Source organism: Vidua macroura, chromosome 8 (assembly GCF_024509145.1).
Source record: "Vidua macroura isolate BioBank_ID:100142 chromosome 8, ASM2450914v1, whole genome shotgun sequence".
In the NCBI taxonomy this organism is placed as follows: Eukaryota; Metazoa; Chordata; class Aves; order Passeriformes; family Viduidae; genus Vidua; species Vidua macroura.
Window position 1 is genome coordinate 16,544,942 of NC_071578.1, and position 19,343 is coordinate 16,564,284.

The 19,343-nt window shown below is 43.5% G+C and overlaps 2 protein-coding genes across 2 annotated transcripts; both read left to right on the plus strand.

The window, feature by feature from the left end:
* Positions 1–3,053: 3,053 nt before the first annotated feature.
* Positions 3,054–6,076, plus strand: LOC128810771 (D(1)-like dopamine receptor). Its single transcript, XM_053983895.1, has one exon. The coding sequence runs from the start codon at positions 3,054–3,056 to the stop codon at positions 4,359–4,361; it is 1,308 nt and encodes a 435-aa protein (XP_053839870.1). The 3' UTR covers positions 4,362–6,076.
* Positions 6,077–18,064: 11,988 nt separating this feature from the next.
* Positions 18,065–19,143, plus strand: FGFBP3 (fibroblast growth factor binding protein 3). Its single transcript, XM_053984063.1, has 2 exons — positions 18,065–18,162; positions 18,447–19,143. The coding sequence occupies exon 2, from the start codon at positions 18,514–18,516 to the stop codon at positions 18,997–18,999; it is 486 nt and encodes a 161-aa protein (XP_053840038.1). The 5' UTR covers positions 18,065–18,162; positions 18,447–18,513; the 3' UTR covers positions 19,000–19,143.
* Positions 19,144–19,343: the final 200 nt, after the last annotated feature.

Consider the following 19,343-nt stretch of genomic DNA (forward strand, 5'->3'; position numbering starts at 1 on the left):
CTCAATTTTAATTTCTGAATCAGGGCTCCTTTTAATCATATGTGCTATAAAACATGTGAGCACTTAGTCTAGGATGATGTCATTTTATAAGGGAGAAGACAAGGAGAAAGAAAGGGGAAGGACAAGGAAACTGATCTTGGTTTCTTATATAAACCTCTTCTTGGAGGGAGAGAGATTTTAAATGCAGTGATTGCATTTTAAAAAACATACAGTATCAAGCCATTATATACATATTGCAATATATCTTACATATATTCTCTGGGTAAGTTTATATTTTTCACAGATGGAACAAGCTCGCAAATTTTCTGAAGTCATGAGAGGCTGATTTATCCATTCCACCAGTATTTTTTCCAGTATTTTGCCCAGAACTTTCCTGTTCTATCCCAAGTAAGATAAATTCAAGAAATAGTTAAAATCAAAGCTTACACCGTTTGCAACTCACTTCACACACTAATTTTCACACAGCGTTGTGTTTTCCCCTGTGTTTTTCTTTCCTCCCTCTCCCATAAGCTCACACTTCACTCCTTCCAACCCAATATAGGAATAAAAGCAGGGCAATGCTTCTATTTCTGTCTTTGCCACTGACTCACCGTATAGTTTCTTAAGCATTTACATTTTCCACTTGGATCTTCTGGTATCTAAGAAGATGAATGTGTCTGTTGATGTCTTCTTTATGGTAAGAGCACTCACAACGTCTCTCTCTGTGCAGATTCGATTGTGTTTAGTAAGGGTTGAGTCCACACTACTACCTCCTATCAGTGAGGATATTAGAAGGGGTTCTGACCTCAGCCTAGATGCCTACTTTAATTACAACAATCAGAAATGTATCTTTTGAGATTGGTCAGTCAGATTTTACTTCAACTAACTAAATTTTGAGGTGGGGCACTCACAGATATGCTCACAAAACAGTATCATAATATACACTCTCCTTTATAATACATGCTAAAAAGGAGCCAGAGATACTCAAAGAGCATAATGTAATCCTGAGAACAGGAGATACACAGAGCTATTTTAATATGGAGAATGCTGGCTACCTTGTGCTACAGAGCCCTGCAGCGTTACTGTCTGCTGAATATGCAGAAGCATTGCTCTTTCCTTTTCAGTGTATTGCCTTAGGTCCAGCTTCTGTCCCACTTACAATCCTTCACAAATATATTCTGTCCTTTGGGGTCATTTTATTGATTGCTACATAAAAGTAAATGCATCAAGTCAAATTAGCAAGTGTGTAGATAATTCTTACAAACTAAGATTTAGTCCTTACTATTGGAATGAATACCTATTGGAATGAGATGAGATATTGGATTGAAATGAGTGGTTTGCAGATGTTGGCAAAATCTATGTACATGGAACTACAGATGGTTCCAAATAAGATGAAAGTGGAGTTGGCTCTTATATGCCAGCCTATGTTACTTTTGCAGCTCCTACTTCTTTAACAAAATATATATTTAATTCGAGAAGATTCTCCAGCAGTTGTTTGAATTATGAGTTAGTCTTACAAATAAACACATTAACAAGAAATGTATTCCAATTTTCAGTATCATAGCAGGAGTAACACAGTGGGCTGCTTAATTAAGACTGTGATGTCCAAGGCACAAAGAAAATAGGATCTTAAAAAACAGGACCAAGTGTTAACAATCTGTTATGAAATGGTACAATCCAACTAGTTTAGCTTAAATATGCTGATTTTTTTTACAGGGTAAGCTGCCAGCTATGCTGTTCAAGGTTTATTTTTAAAATTTCCACTCTCTCTACTAATTACCAGAAATATCATAAGAATGAAAATCAGATACTTACTGCTTGAAAATTATTTGTATTGGAACTAGTGACTAGAGTGGTTTTAATTAAAAGGCAAAGAAATAAAAAAATACCTAATGTAAAAATAAATACCTGTTTCCCATGTCAATTAATTGCATTCATTGATATTTTCTATTCACGTCCTAATTTCTTTTTTCTCATGACAGGATTACCATACAAATTCTTTGAAAATGAAGGACTATGCCCTATTTGCATTAGGGTACTTTATTGAATGTAGGCTGCAAATATGTGCTGTAATTATATACATTTATATGCAATTATATACATTTATATGACAATATGCATGTTATTATAATGACAAATACAAGACTGTTGGAATACATCAGAAGACACCTTTGGCTGAAAAATAAAGAGGCAGGGTTTGGGCGCTGTGAACAACTTATTGCCAAAATGCAGCAGATCCAAACTAGAGATCTTAGGTTTCTGTGTTTTGGTTTCAGTACACAAAATTTCAAACCAAAAAAATAAACTGCACCAAAAAAAATTAAAAAAAAAACAAAAAACAAAAAAAACAAACCTGTTTTGGTGAAAACATATTCTGACAGCCAGATTTGAGCGCATTCCCCGTGGGTGTAAACCGTCACGAAGTGACATCCTGGTCGCCAAGCTGAGATGTGATCGCGGTCTCCAAAAGGAGACACTTGGAAAGCGCCAGGTCCTGCCTCGCCCCTGACACTTGGACAAGTACAGGTTGAGGACTGGGAAAGGGCTCTTCCCAGGGCGATGCTGTGGGGAAAGCTCCCCCCGCACCGTTGGGAAGAGCGCTCGATCCCTTCGCGGGCGGCCCCCGCTCGGTCCGGCTGCGCGGGGGCCGCAGCCGCGGGCACCCGGCACCGCCCGGAGCTGCTGCCGCTCTGTCCCGGCGCTGCGGGCGGAACGCGCGGCTGCCCCGGCGCCCCAGCCCGGCCCCGCTCCGCCGCCGAGGGGCCGCCGCCGCCCGAGCCCCCGCGCCGCGGGACGGTCCCTCCCTCCGGCCCCCGGGAGCGGCGGCGGCGAGGGGAGGCGAGAGGCGAGGCCCCGGCAGCCGGCGGGTGAGTAGCCCGGGACAGCCCGAGCCGCCGCGGGCCACACCGAGGGCGGCGGGCAGAGATGCCCCCGCGGGCGGCCGCTCCCACAGCCGCGGGCGGCGCTGGCCGGGGGGGGGTCCCGCCGCCACCTCCGACACCGTCCCGCCGGCAGGAGCGGCCGGGGGGGCACGGGGCAGCGGCGCCGGCCCCTGCGCCGGGGCAGCGCCCCCGATGGGGAGCGCGGCGCTGGGGAACGGCCCGTGGGTGCTGCGGGCACTCACCGGGTGCCTGCTGGGCGCCCTGGTGCTGAGCACGCTGCTGGGCAATGCGCTTGTGTGCCTCGCCGTCCTGCGCTTCCGCCACCTCCGCAACAAGGTCACCAACTGGTTCGTGCTGTCACTGGCCATCTCGGACCTCTGCGTGGCCCTTTTGGTGATGCCCTGGAAGGCGGTCACTGAGGTGGCTGGGGGCTCCTGGCTCTTTGGCAGCCACTTTTGTGACACCTGGGTGGCCTTCGACATCATGTGCTCCACCGCCTCCATCCTCCACCTCTGCATCATCAGCCTGGACCGGTACTGGGCCATCGCCAGCCCCTTTCGCTATGAGCGCAGGATGACGCAGCGCCTTGCTTGTGCCATGATAGCCATGGCCTGGGCTCTCTCCATCCTCATCTCCTTCATCCCCGTGCAGCTACACTGGCATAAAGCCAAGGACAGCAGAGATCCAGGCTCCTGGCTACCCGGGACACCCCGTTGTGACGTCAGGTTGAACCGCACTTATGCCATCACCTCCTCCCTTATCAGCTTCTACATCCCCGTGGCCATAATGATCATTACCTATACCAGGATCTACAGAATTGCCCAGGCCCAGATCCGCCGCATCTCCACCCTAGAGAGAGCAGCGGGGCAGTGGCCAGCTCCTGGCAAGGAGCCCACCTCCTCTTTGCGGAGTTCCTTGCACAAGGAGACCAGGGTGCTGCAGACCCTTTCTATCATAATGGGAGTCTTTGTTTGCTGCTGGCTGCCCTTCTTCCTGCTGAACTGCCTGCTGCCTTTCTGCCAGCCCAGCCTCGAGGAGGACCCTGAAGGACAGTCACTCTGTATTGGCCAAACCACCTTCAACGTCTTTGTGTGGTTTGGCTGGGCCAACTCTTCAGTGAATCCAGTGATCTATGCTTTCAATGCAGACTTCAGGAGGGCTTTCAGCAATCTCTTGGGCTGCCAGTGCTCCTGCTGTGGCACACCCAAATCCCCTGTGGAGAGGGTCAACTTCAGCAATGAGCTGGTTTCCTATCACCATGACACCACCTGCCAGAAGGAAGGAGCTGTCCCGTTGTCAGTGCCTCCTGCTGCCACCACTGCCTGGGTGCAGCCTGTGCCCCATGCCATAAACCTCCAGGGAGAGGACAGCAGTGAGGAGATGTCTATGGAGAAGAGGGTTGTGACTTCTCAGACACAGACTGCCCTTGGCAGCAGCCCTAGCAGTTGTCAAGTGCCAGCTATTTTGCAATTGGATTGCAAGGCAAAGCCATCCCTGTAAACTGCTGCCCCCTGTACAGAACTTGGTCAGTGTGAGGGACCCCATTGCCTTGTCTCAGAGGGATGAGTGATTAAACACGTCTCACACACACAGCCACCACACAGGGAGAGTTCTTCCTGTCTCTATGTAAGTTCCCCAGCAACAAAAGTCCCATGCCAGAGGGATGGGAAAACACTGCTCTTATCACAGAGGGGTGATAGGCATATGGAGTCCATTCCAAAGGCACATAGCAGCCACACATTAACCTCTTCCCATGGCAACCTTTACCCTTAACTCTCACAGTCATTAGATATCTCCAATGCATTTGTTCACCCCCATTTTACAGTCAGATTTGAGGTATATATTAGGAATAGTGAGATATTAGATCAAAGTAAACAAACTCATCATTCAGGCAGCCAATCCCTCCAGAAAGTAGAAATATAATATGATCCACAAAAGAAAGAGTGACCAGGTCATCTCTGTCAACCCATTTCACTACTTGTAAATATGAAGTTCAACAAAAGGCACAGCAAATAGGTGGCTTGCAGGAGAGAGAATACTGGGAAAAGTTTATGATCATTTCTATCTGTGTAGAAGGGTTCAGCAGACATTAAGGCAATACAGTGGCATCTCATTGTCCTCTGTTTCTCTGTCCACTACTTAAAGGTTCTGCTGCTGAGCATTTAAGACTGTGCTCCACTCACCACCATCCTTGCCCCATTTTTTCCGTCCCCCACCTATGATGGATTGCCTTTGATTTATCTCAGGAAGATGATGAAGATGCGACTGTCCAGAAAGAGACATAAAGAATGCTTACACTGCAAGAGCTCTCTTGGGCATTGTCTCATAGATGGTACAGATGATATTCTTCAGAACAGTGATCTGTGCTGAAAGGACAGCAGCAGAAAAGAGACTCTCCTCCCAGTGATCCTGCTCCCTGTGATTTTAAACCATGTGTAGTTCTTAAATCCCTGTAAGCATTTTCCCTATCATTAGTTCTTATGGGAAAATATGCTCTTGCTATCCTGCTCTTTTCAGAAATGTGTCCTTGGGGAATACTTGGGTGTGACTGCCATCTGTTCTTCATGGACTACACTGGCAGGACAAGAGGTAATGGGCTGTAAGGAAGACCAAGGCAAGAACTTGTGAAAACTTTCTAAGAATAAGGATAATTAAGCACTGGAGTATATTGCCTAGGTAAATGATGACATCTCTCTCAGTGAAATGACTGTAAGCTTCTGTCAGCTATGACAGTGATCCTGTCTTGGGGCAGAGGCACAGAGTAATGGTCTCTTGAGATAATCTCTAGTCCTGCTTCACTATGACAATATGTCTCCTTAAGAAGCATTGTGCTTAAGATGTTTGGCTGTGTGGTTTTTTTGCATGCAACTATCCTTAGATATTCTTGAGACAAAAAAGATACAGATAAGAACTGTGAGATGCCATTGGTATACTTATTTTTTTTAGTGATTATCCATGTTTCTGAGCATTTAACAACTATCATTCAAGCATGCCTAGTGCCTCCTCTGGAGAGCAACCCTGAAATAAACCTGAAATAATTGTGTTGCCTTAAAAAAGATACAAAGTGTTTTTTTGTTTTGATTCCCATTGATTCGTTTCTAGGTGATCCTATATGAACTGTACATGGATGCTGTACACAGATGTTAGAGATTCAATTTGTGAGTATTTTCCTCAATATATTTCTTTCTTCTTACACAAACCAGAAACACATAAGAATGTCAAACTCCTTAAAAAAAAACAAAACAAAACAAAACAAAACAAAAACCAAACCAAACCAAAAACAAAACCAAACAAAAACCAAAAAACCAAAACAAACAAAAAAAACCCCAAAACAAACCCAAACAAACAAATTTATATGTTCAAGCTCTAGGAGACATCTCATTCCATGCTCTCCACACTAAAACCCATCCTGGGGAGATACTGATAAACCTGACAAGATACTTCTGTTTCTGTTGCACAAGCTTCAGCTGGCTCCATCCCTCAGAGAGTGAACTGTCCCTGCCCTCACACCTTCCAGCTCATGGGCAGGCACTCCTCTGGCAGTCGAGGCCACACATGAAATTATTATGCACAGGAGATAATTTTTTTTTAGTATGTGTACAGTCTCATTATTAGTGATAAAAGACGTTAATGGAAGAGAAAGATTTACTTTCTCCCAAGTTTTGCCCTGCTATGGGAGCTGTCTCGCCCAGGAATTAGGCTGGATTAGCTATTTAGAGTGATGATGAAAATGGTGAAGGGCAGAGTGGGTAGCAGAAATTAGGCAATGGATATATCTGAGTAATGTTTTCTCTTAAGAACAATCAAAAATGCATGGTAGCTTCAATCTATGAAACAATATTCATGTTAAGAATGGAAAACTGTTTGTGTCAGTGCTTGTGGTCATAGTTTAAATATGCTTCATCAATAGGTCAGATTGTACCTGAAAATAAATGTATGTTTTCCTGAAGAAAAACTCCTGGTCTTTACTGCAGCTTTTTAAAGTGACAACTTGAAATTGTTTTTTGTAAGTGATGTTGGAAATAATTGTTTGTAGCTAATTGCTAATGGTTATTACTGATGTGCAGATGATACACATTACAGTAGTTTACAGTTGTAGGGTCTGCTGCAGTAAGTGCATTGTAATGATCAACACTGCAATAAATTTCAGAAATTGCATATTATAAACTCTTTATTCTCATTTTTAGTAGCATATTACTGAAGGTACTTCATATGAAACTGCACCACATAGCTGTTCAGACTACATCTGCTGTTGCTGATTTAATAACATATAAATATTGACAATCTATGTAGTTTTATTTTCCTAGACTGGGAAGCATTCTACAGATCACCCACTTCTGTGAATAGTAAATGGGCAAGACTTATTTTTACTAATATTTTTTTGCAATGATTAACTGTGATTTCTGACTGACATTCTTCTCATGACAGGGTAAGCTGCTGCATTAGATTACACAAGATTCAATTAATATTTTTAGGTTCAAGTGTGATAAGAGATATTAAAATTATTACAATAAGCCAAGGTTTATTTCAGCAGAAATTAAGAAGTAAAATTATTTCCTATTTACACTATTGCAGCCACTCAAAACAAGTATCTTTCAAATGAAAAACTTGGCAGGGCGTTGTTATTTATTTCTGGGTCACAACTTTCTGGGTTTGGCAGGGCAAAATAAATCACAAACAGTAAAGGTATTTTTTTAGGGAGATCTATGGCTATTGCTCAAACGTACTTTTTATAACTCAGATCACCACATATCTACTTATGGATTCACCACAGTCTGTGTGAGGTATTTCACTGACTAAAAGCAGTTCATTTCCATGCCCAGTAGTACCACATTTTCAATACCATTAACATCACAGTGACCTAAAAAGAGCTTCTAAATAGCCCTGGTGTCAAAACAGTGCAACCTCACAGATACCTCATCAAAATACACTTATTAGCCAGTGTCTAAATGTCTGAATCAAAACACAGTTCAGTGCAGCAAAGTACAAGTGGTGGGGTTTACAATGTATACCAAATGCCTCTCCTGTTCAAATAATTCCCACTGTCTTGCCTTCTGTCAGTCTACAAAGTTCTCAACCACCTGCAGGTCTTGTTTCTTTATTAGATAATTGAGATAAATACAAAATTCTTGTGGTGATACAAAAGCTCAAGTAGTGGAGTTTATGGTTATGTGCAACTTTTGCAAATGAAGAATCCAGTGGAAATATCAATGTAAGGAAAACAAGATCATACCTCCATTATATGTATCACACCTCCATTTTTTTCTTTTCCCTCTGATTAGCATCAGATGCCTTAACATATCAGTTAAATTTTCTGTGAGGAACAGCTGACTTAGGTTGCAGAAAGAGAAACCTTTACACAACTCAGTTGTCAGAAGCATCTGTTGCTGCTTTGCTTTTGCCAAAGTCATGCCTCTTGTGCTGGATTTCAGATGAGGCACCTACGCACACCATATTGAGCATATTTCAATCACTTGAATATCAGTAAAAATCATTTTGTGAACAAGTCTTTATTCTTCATAAACTGTTTTCCCCCCTTAACTTGGGAGACTGAAGTGGCTTTCTGGGTATTAACCACTATTAGTCCAGTCCCCCTGGACTCTGATGTACCTGAGCAGTTTCATCACCATGGTTACAGACTCCCACCACATAACTTCATCTCATTGGAATTGTTTGACTCACTTTGCTGAAACCTCTTGCTCTTCCCACTGTAAAGAGGCACACAGTAGAATGCACCCCCTGGGCATAGGCTATTCCTCAGATTTCTAGTTCTCTTAAGAACCAGTTTTCATTTACATCAAAGAAAGGCACAAAGATGTTAAAGGCCTGACTTTTTTTTTTTTTTTTCCCTAGCATATTTGGCTTGAATAAACTTACTGTAGTCCTGATTTGGCCTTGTTATTCCTTCCCAGTCCCTACTTGTGTCTAACCATTCAAGACATCTTAGAAAACCCAGGGCTTATGAATGAATTTCACATTTTTCTTAAGTTAGGTAGCTACATGATAGGAAAACTGCCAATCAGTGGAACTACTGACAGCAGTAAATGAAGTTTGGACTGGTACCCACGATTTTTCATGTGTGCATAGTACAAAATTTCATCTTGAGACAGTTTTAGTTTACTTTAGGTACTGAGAAGACATTTGTAAAATTTGTGGAAACTGCTGCTGGGTTCCCTTTTTTCTTTAAAGAAAATTTTCATAGAGCTTTCTGCAGTTCAACATTTTAATAGATTTTTAACTAATTAAATTCATCTTTGCTCCCACTCTCAGTGAGAACACATCACTTTATTTTACTCTTTTCATATTTAAATCTGAACTGGCTGAATGGAGTCTCTATACACTACTTCATGGGCTCACATCTAATGATGACTTTTGCATGAAATGTGAGCAAGTTGTCTGAGCTTCTATTACAGTCAGGGGAAATCTAGGCCAAAGAGTCAAACATGTCTAGAACAATTCCCTGAATCAAGTGAAGATGCCTCTTCAGGGTGAGAGGAAAAACTGGCTAGACTGATTAGCTGATGGGGAAAAAAGCCAGTGATGCAGGATAGTAAGAGAAAGGGAGGAACAAGATCCAATGGGTAAACAAACTAGTTGTAATTTTTTACTGTTGGTAACAAAGGTGAACCAGTTAGATTTTAAATAAATGAATGCATAAAATAAAACAGAGTAGAGAATATTTACTAATGCCTAAGTCAGTAATATAACCATCAGAGACAACATCATGACAAATGTTCTTGGTGCACATTTGCTAACAAAAGGAGAGAAATACATAGAAGAGCTGAGTTTCAAGAGATGAAACTGGAAATTAGACATTGCCTCTTATGTTTTGGATTATAGCAGAATATTAGTACTGCCAAACCACATTGTGACAACAAATTAACCGATAATGGTGATTAGTAGCCCTAATTTTCATTTTAAGAATGTTTATCCTGTAGTACCAATGCATCCAAGCTATGAATTACAGTTTTACCAGACTGATACTTCCTTGGTGTGCTACCAGCCTACAGTTTTTAAGCTCTTCAAGGGTTTGAAAGCTCCAAACACCTCTTACCACCACAGGTAACACACAGAGCAGCTGTTACTGGGAACATCAGGCCTTTGGGGACTCAGCCCTTCTTTCAAGAAGTGAAATTTAAATTTTCAAGAAGTGAATTTTAAATTTTCACTGTATTGCTGACAGATATGCTACAGAAGAAGTACAAAGTAGTCTGAAAGATGTTTGTAGTGGAAGCCATTTCCTTGAAGCGTGTTAGAAAATTACTATGATGATCCTTAGAGGCATCACCTCAGCACAGATGGGGCGAGTCCAGGGACAGGGGAATAGAGATACAACAGAATGCCTTTTGTGCTGAGCTGATATCTGACAATTCAAACTGATTTTATTTGCAGCACAGGTCACTGCACTCACTATTACCATCACTTTTGGTTCCAGATAATGCACAACAGTTGCTTATCTGAATATGCACTACATTTTTTTTAATAGAAGCAGCATTTTATTTTGCTTCTGAATGACTCCTTTTGTGAATTTAAGCCTAACTCTCAGTGACAGGCAAGTTAGACAGGCACAAAATTTGAATTATAAATCCTTTGTTGAGCTTCAACTGTTGTTCAGTATGCCTTACTTTATAAAGCTGAAACATGTAATTTTGGGGTGGCACAAGCTGAGCTCAAACAATGCCTCAAGTCATACACTTCCAAATATATATTCTGTTTTTAACTGTTGCTACAACATTCCTGCTCCCCTGCAGTCCAATCATGAGAGTCATTCCTGGGAAACACACTGACATAAGATGAAGGAAATCTATATCCAGTAAAAAAAACCCCAAAACTCTTGGATGTAGAATAGTAGTACAGGGTAAAATTTTCACGTAATTTGATGCCATTGATTATTGACACTAATGTTTCTGCATTACTTAGAAAAATCATCATTTCCTTTCAAGAAATGCTCATTGCTGTCTCTGAGCCTCAGCTATAAGAGTGTTTCCAATGAAACAGGCAGTTTTCAGCCTTACATGCTGACTTACAGGATAGGGTTTTAGAGGCAGAGGACCCATCACTCTTGGCAAGGATATCACGTGTGCTAAGAAAGGAGAGAAGCCCTGCATGGCATATTGCTCCAGGAACAAAGGCTCTATAACATCATTCTAGTGATACAGGTTACCATGGAAAATACAGGAACTTCAGCACCCAGAGGGGTTAACTGGGGAGAACTGGATGTGCTGGGCAGAAGGAGTCATTGTGATTTTGGCAGCCCTTAGGCTGAGCATCTAACATCATGCATGCAATTTTGTACCACAAAATGGATTTTCCCTAAATTTCAGTCTGCAATCCCACTGCTCTATTGTGCCTGCTACCTCCATCTTCCAAGCACTACAAGCAGCTCCTTCCCTGCAGGACACTGTGGTATTTGCTATGATTCTGTTACTGCCTGATCCAGTAATTCTAAAGGTCTCATCATTATGCTCTTTGATTCAGTCAAGGTATAGAAAAATTATTTTCCATTTCTAATTGAGCCTTTTAGGCCCAGAGAGATCAGGATGCAGAAATGAGAAAGCAACTTTAACTGCCTGACAGGAGAAAAGACACAAACCTGACCATGTTGGATGTGGAAACTCAGCAGGCTGTGTAGGGACAAGGCAAATGCAAAGGAGCAGGAATATGATAGCCAACTGCCCTAAGTAATTTTTACTTTCTTACATTCTTAGTTCTTTTTTTGGGGGGTTTTTTTGGTTTTTTTCTGTGATGTTTCTTTGTTATTGTGTATGGTTTCTTTATTTATTTGGTATTTATGCAGAGTATAGTTGTACTTAAGAAACACAATATCAAACTCACTTGAATTTTGTAATACAAGAGCCACCAATCGTATGCTGGCAGAGTATATAAAGGCTTGCATAGCCTGTGTATTTCTGCCCCATAAAAATCACAATAATTTGTAGGACAGGGCCAACTTCGTTATTTGCTTGTATCTAATACACCAGCATTCTCCCCACTATTTTGGAATTGCAGATAAAACCACAATGTAAAAATAAACATAATCCATAAAAAATGGGGTTCTCTTAGGAAAAATATCCACCTTTTAGGTACATGACATCTTTCACAATTATCTCTTTTGGCATTTACTTTTTGCTGTAATAGTCTACATATTACACCTCACACCATGGAAAAACCAATCTCCAACCTTCAGCAGCTGGCAAAAGATTATTAAGTGCAAATAATCTGACTTTCTGGGCAAGTTAAATGTCTGAACTCCTCCAGTTTCAGAAGAGGTATTTTACCATGGAGATACACAGAAAGCACTATGCATGTTGCATTTCTATCAATTACAAAAAAGTGACTATTTCTATTATCTTTTACAAAATTAAATTAAATATACCAGGATGGTTTATTGTTATAAGTTTTATAAATTTGCCATTTAGTTTTTCTGGACTTTTAACTGGAATCTGGTAGTTCAGACCTTTTCTTTTAGAAAGCTTTTTTAAAACTTGTGTTCCAACATACAGTCTTTTTACTCAATTCATAAGACATTTAAAATAACTCAATCTTCTGTTTACAGAAGATTGTCAAAAATTATGATCTATTTCCTCATTAAAAAGCTCTACAATTACATTTTCTTAATGACACCCTCACAATTTACATTTTCAGAATGTGAAGTTTCCTTGCATTTCATGAAAAGAAGACAAGAAAGAAGCAATCCCAGCCCTGTGAGTTATCTCGGTGGTCTGTACAACATTTCCTGCCCTATGTGCTGGATGGGGGGCTCAGCTCATGCCTAGTCCAGGTTTTCCATCCCCAGCCGTCTGCTCTCCTTGTGCTGTGCCTGCTGCTGCTGCAATAACAAGATGCTCTCACACCATCTGATACAAGTGTTCCCTGGTAACATTTTAATAGATAATCTGCATCACTTTAGCTCCCCACACCCTCCTGCTCTTTAGCTACTCTTAACACTTAAATTATGAAATAAGCCTTTCCCGGCATGTTGGTCACCTCCACCACACTGCAGCCAAGAAATCATGTCAAGATGCATTTGTTGAGCTAATTTTAACACTACATTTCTAGAAATGTTCAGATTAAATGGGTTCCTCCAGTCCTTCTGTCTGTGCCTAAAATAAGGGGACAAGGGCAATTCAAAAGGGAGTTCATTTTCCTTCTGCAATACTTGCATGGGTTTTCAATTGAATGTAGGTCTGTATGCATGTTGCTACAACAAAGAGTAATGTATCTCCCACTTCTTCAACCTCACCATAGGATGACCAGTCATAAGTTCTATGAAAGGAAATTATCTTTTTGATATTCTAATGGAGTCCTCTGTGTAGTACTAGCTGAAATAAATTCCTTCTGTTATTTTGAACAAGCTTAAAGAATGGAAAAGGCAAAGCTCAAGTTCAGCCTTTCACAAGACTTGGAGTTTTGATCAGCTGATAGAAAAGCCTGGAGTTGTAGGGGTGCTCTTGCAGCTCCCATACCCAGCTCAACAAGGGGCATTGTCAACACTGAGGTCAGTCCGTTCATTGCACAGTGAAGAATGAAGGTAGGAAATAGTGGTCATGTGGGTTCTCTGCTAGTGGACACAACAATGGCTCTTTGATGAACATCTGAGAATCAGAAATGGAAAAGCTTTCCAAGTTTGTTTATGAAGGTGAAGAATAAGCATGGCAACCTTTATATGGCTGATAAAGAAGCATCCTCACAGTGGAAAGCAGATTACAGAAGAGAACACTTAAGAGGTGGCCTCTTAAATATGGAAAATAACATACTTAAAAAAAAAAAAATAACATGTAGTTGTGCATCTCTAATCAGAAACACAACAATCTGAGTTGAGAATATACAAGTCAACTAAAGAAAGGAATATATACATGGTGCAAGGAACATAGCAGCTCCCGTGGAGCAAAGGAACCACTCCAAAAACTCAGTTCTCTAAGATTTCCTGACCTGGGTGCAAAACAAGGCAATGACTCAGACAAGCTCATGGAAAAGCCTGCAGGGAATGCAAGATGAAAAAGATGGTGGAAATATATGTGGAACATTTTCTGTTAAAGCAGATGAATTGAGAAGAAAATGTATTCTGGGATGATTCTGAAGAAGTGTAATGTCCTTGCTTTCAAAAGAACAATCAGCAGCAGCATGATCTGTTGACTGAAGGATGGGCATAGGGATAATTTCAAACCAATTCTGCATCATTAGAAATTTATTTATAAATCTCATGATCAATACTATGCAGTTCCTTTAACTTTTCTATCATTTTGCAAAAAACTACCTCTTGAATGAAAGGTTGGGGTACTTGATTGTCAAGGAATGAAAGAAGCAACACACAAACATGTCAAAAACCTGGACAAAAGCATCAGTCTGACTGTAGAGAGGTGCTTAAATAGGATCTAAAGGTAATTGAGAAGGTCAGTCTATCTCCCTGTAGCCACATTAAAAATTATATTCTCTTGAGCCAGTACCAAGAAATTGGAAGATTGATAGCTCAAACAAGAAGGTTAAACACAGCTATGGTCTTGTGTATTTAAAACATTTCAGTTTATGAATCATAAACATTGTTTACCTACCCACTTCTCTGAAAAGGAATTTATAATGGCAAGGCTGGAAACTGTGACTTCATTCCACTCATAAAAGAAAACTATTTTGCAATCATTTGCAGTTGTTGCTGCAATCCTAGAGGCTAGAATAAGAGATATGGATATTATTCTTCATAGTGACTAGTGTTTTTATAAAATACAAATGATTAATTAAACTGAATTTTTAAAGATCAAAACCCTGAAGTCAAAGCCCTAACAGTTTCCTGTGCATTGTCTTCAAAGTCTGCAAAGTGGCCTCTAAACAGAATATAGGTTCTTCAGTTCAGAGTTAAAACCTAACACGATAATTTATTCATTCACCAATGAAAAGTGTGATTAAGGCTATGATCTGAACTTCTAAAAGAAAAAGGTGCCTAAGGAGATAGCTTTAATCAGTGATTCAATTTTTACCATTTGCCTTCTCAGTTCCTTTCTTTGTTATGTTAACAAGCCCCTTGTTTAAATCACCTCATCATAAATCAAGTTTTCTAGGTCTGTGATACTCTCATCACTCTTTTACAGACTCAGTTCAGTTGATCTTTATCTTTTGTTCAAGAGTAATGGTTAAACTGGATACAATGCCCCATTCAAAGCCTGGCTTTAGCCCATGTCTTACTTCCTGTGTCTTATGGCTGATATCTTTATATGTTTGCCTTTTTTGCTATTGTATGACACTGTTGTCTCACATTCAGCTTGTGGTTCCTGTAGCCTTTCATGCTTTCCTGCAGACATTACTCCATCAGCATCCATCATCTTGGCTTTGTGCAGGTGTTTCAGACCAGTATCTTGCACTGTCTCCACTGAACTGAGTCTCATGCTTAAGGCTGGTCCTGTGAGTGTTCACGTTAGCTTTGAATTTGGTTTAGAATCTGGACTGAAGTCCAGGTTACATCCAACATGGTACATCTGCAAGTCCTCATTGTAGAACTCACATGGTAAAGCACACTCTTTATTTCATTTGTTCAGATGGACAGACCCATTAACTCCCCAGGGATTTGTTTCAGGCTCTCTGCAGAGGCAAGGAAAGTATCTCTGCCACAGTGCACACTAATCAGGTTTTCGAAGATAACTCCATAACCAGCTACTTCTAGGGCTATAAAGGTTATTCTAACATAGGGGGACAGTAGGGAAAGTGTGGTCAAAACCCAGCTACAACAGTAACACAGACTACCTAGATTTAAACTGAGAACAAAAGGATACAGAGATCTTAGTAATGTAAGAAAGATCTTCCCCCCACTGTATCCCCATCAAATGCAAGAGAGAAAATTGCAGCTTGTGCAGGAAAATTCATATAAAAGCAATGAGCATCAAAGACTAACAGTTGCTTTACTGCAAAAGAGAAGTCACAATCATGGAGGGAAATGTGTGTGTAAATATAGGAGCAGGAGAACATGACAAAGAATATTAAGGAAGATTAGTTATTGTGTGAGTAGGCTAGAGAAATCTCATTCTGGTTTATTTTCTTTCCTTAGCTCCTGAAGTTTAATGACTTGTATGAGGCATAAAGTAAATTGTCCCAAAAATATAATAGCAATGTGCTCATTAAAACACACAGTAATATTTTCCTTCAGAGCTGATACACTTAGGACAATCTACTATAAAAATTATATCAAACATATTAGACAACTCCATTTCACACTGCATGGAAATGGACAGAGATCTTAGTGTAATAATATATAACCATTACATGACCATAACAATAATACATAACCATTACAGGTGGTCAGAACTTAATTTGAAAGCAACTCCAATGTTTGGTGAACTAATAAGCCAAGGCACATGATGTGCCTTGTACTCAGTGGAGCCATAGAAGATTTTAAAAGTCACAATGAAGTCCTTTATGATCTCTCATGGTACCCACAGCCCTCAGTCAGAGGCCAAGATTCCTCCTACAGCCCATGGAGAGTCCTCAGCACCCATGAAAGTGAAATACACAATGTGGCATGCTGGAAAAGGAGCCACACAGCTAACAGTCAGATCAGCCTTGTCCTTCAAGGGCATGTATATAACTCCAGGCAGCTTCCTCTTGAGATTCTTGGTTGTAAACCCTCTCCTATGGTTTGTTGCCCAAGATAGTTTATTTTCTTCTCATGGTCCTCTCTCCTCTGCTGTTTCTCTCCCACTCCAAACAACCAACCAGGGAGAGCTCTAACTATGCAAGGCAGCTAGGAAGTGGGAGAGCTACCTAAAAATGCTCCCCCACCCCTGAATTAGAGAATCCCACCTCTTCTCCAGCAGTCATTCTCTCAGTCTCTCAGACTCTGCAGAAGTCTTTCATTTTTAGGACTTATAGCACAGAAAGATCAGTGAGTCAATATCAACTGCTCTTTTTATATCATAGTATGAGTCATATCATATAATGGTTTGGGTTGTGAGGGAATTTTCAAGGTCTCCTAGTTCAGCACCTTCAACAAGCTGGGACATCTTCAACCAGATCAGATTGCTCAGAGCCCTGTCCAGCTTGGCCTCAAATCTTTCCAGGGATGGGGCATCCACAGCCTCACAGGGAAACCTGTTCCAGTGTCTCACTACACTCATTGTAAAAAATTGCTTCTTTATATCTATCTAAATCTGCTCTCTTTTAGTTTAAACTAATTATCCCTTGTCCTATCACAACAGGCCCTGCTAAAAGTTCTTCCCCATCTTTCTCCTTTTTGTGACAGAAGTCTTCCAGCCCTGTGACTATTTTAATGGCCCTCCTCTAGACCCACTCCAACAGGTGCATTCCTGTCCTGTGCTGGGACCCCAGAGCTGGATGCAATGTTCCAGCTGGGGTCTCACAGAGCAGAGGGGCAGAATCCCCTCCCTCACCCTGCTGGCCACACTGCTTTGGATGCAGCCCAGGACACATTTGGCTTTCTGGGCTGTCAGTGCACATTGCTGGGTCATATCCAGCCCCTCATCCATCAGCACTCCCAAGTCCTTCTGGGCAGGGCTGTTCTTGATCTGTTCATCCAATACTGCAAGGGTAGCAGGGAGCTGCTGGTAACTTGAGGGCCTGTCATCATTGATAGACAGGGTCAGAACAATAAGGAGTTTGGAACAGATGTGCAAAGTACATCAACACCCATGAAACAGAAGTATATGTGGGTTTTGAGATCCTAATTCTGAACGAAATTTCTGAAACTGATGTCTGATATCCCATCCCCAAACGTGCAGTAACGTAAAAGTTATGTCTACGCTCTCTTGAAACTTCTGGCATTTTTAAACACACCCTATGGAGAAGACTCTTACCACATTTTTAAAAAAAATCATCCTCAATAATCCACACTGATATTCTACTTCCGAAACGAGAATCCCTTTTAACTCCATCAATTGCAAAGGAAAATAAATAAATTGACTCCCATGCACCAGGCGCACGCCCATTGTCCCCACGCCCCCGGAGGATGCCCGCACAGGCGAGCTGCCGCAGCCCAGCTCGGCTCCCAGACTCCCTCGCCACCTCGGAAGGGGACCGCGGTTGCGGGCTGGCTTTGTGGTACCGGCGTGCGGCTTCCTCGAGCAAAGCGCGAGTGTGTCCGGCGATTTCCTGCCAGCCGGTGCCGTCGAGGCACAGCGCTCCCGGCGTGTCCCCGCGCTGTCCCCCCGCGGGCGGCGGCCGGGGAGGGGCATCGGCGGGGGCAGTCCCCGAGCACTGATAACCCCCGTGCCGGGCCCGCCGCGGGCAGCCGGGGAGCGCGGAGCGCCACGCACCGCACAGCGCATCGTGAGTGCCTCGGGACAGGGCGGAAAACACCGAGGTGCGTGGGGAAAACCGGGTGCGGGGGAAAGGACGGGTCTGATGCCCTTGGCAGCTGTGATGCCGCAGCCGGCGAGTGCGGGCCCCGGGTGATGCTGTTCAGTTACGGCTTCCCGGCCGGGGTGGTCCCGGGACGGAGCTGAAGGATGGACGGACACGAACTAGAAGCCCCGGGGGTTACAAGCCTGGAGGGATAAGCCCGCTCCACGCCCGGCTCGGTCTGGCGCGACCCCGGGGGCTGCGCTCCCGCCGGGACACCGCCAGCCACGGTCCGTGTGTCCGCAGGGCGCGGAAGATGCGGCGGGAAGGCGGGCCCCGCGCCGGGACGCCCCGTCGCTGAGGCACGCCGAGGATGAGGCTGCCCCTGGCGCTGCTGCTCCTCGCCGCCCTGGGGGCCGCCGCCGGCGGCGCGGACCGGGAGGCGGCGGAGGAGGCGCGGGCGGGGCGGTTCTCCACGCCGGAGCAGCACCGGTGCCGCTGGGAGCTGCGCTCGGCGGCGGGGGCCAGCGAGCTGCGGCTGAGCTGCCGGGCGGCGGGCGGCGGGGCGGCGCAGAGCTGCGCCTACCGCGGGGAGCCGCGGCGCTGCCCGGCCTTCGGCGCCCGCAGCCGCCAGTACTGGCGGCAGATCCTGTCCCGGCTGCGGCGGCGGCAGCACCCCTGCGCCCCGGGAGCGCCGCTCAGCGCCCGCCTCTGCGGCCCGGGCCATGCGCCGCCCGAGGCGCAGCTGCGCCTGCTGCCCGAGCCCGGCCCGGAGCCCACCGAGGAGCCCGCGCAGACCTACTGCGCCGAGCGGTGGCACTCGCTGTGCAGCTTCTTCGTCGGCTTCTGGGAGGGCTGAGCCGCTCCGGCCAGCGGGAGGGAGCGCGGCCGCCCGGGCTCCGCACCCGAACACTCGCGGCCTCGCCTCCCCTCAGCCACCGCCGCCAATGCCCCCTGACTTTGTCCACTCTCCTTTTACTCCCCAATAAAACGGTAACTATTTTGTGACAAGAACTTCGTGTAATTCTTTGTCTCGTCAAAGCCCTTTAACATCTGCAGCGCTGTTACAGTGTGTAACTGACCCGGGTGAGTTAAAGTTACACTTGGAATCACCCAAGTAGAAAACCATACATTTATACCAGAACAAGAAGTGACTGAGACCTTACTAAACAGTAAGTCCTAGAAAAACCTTTCTTGCTGACA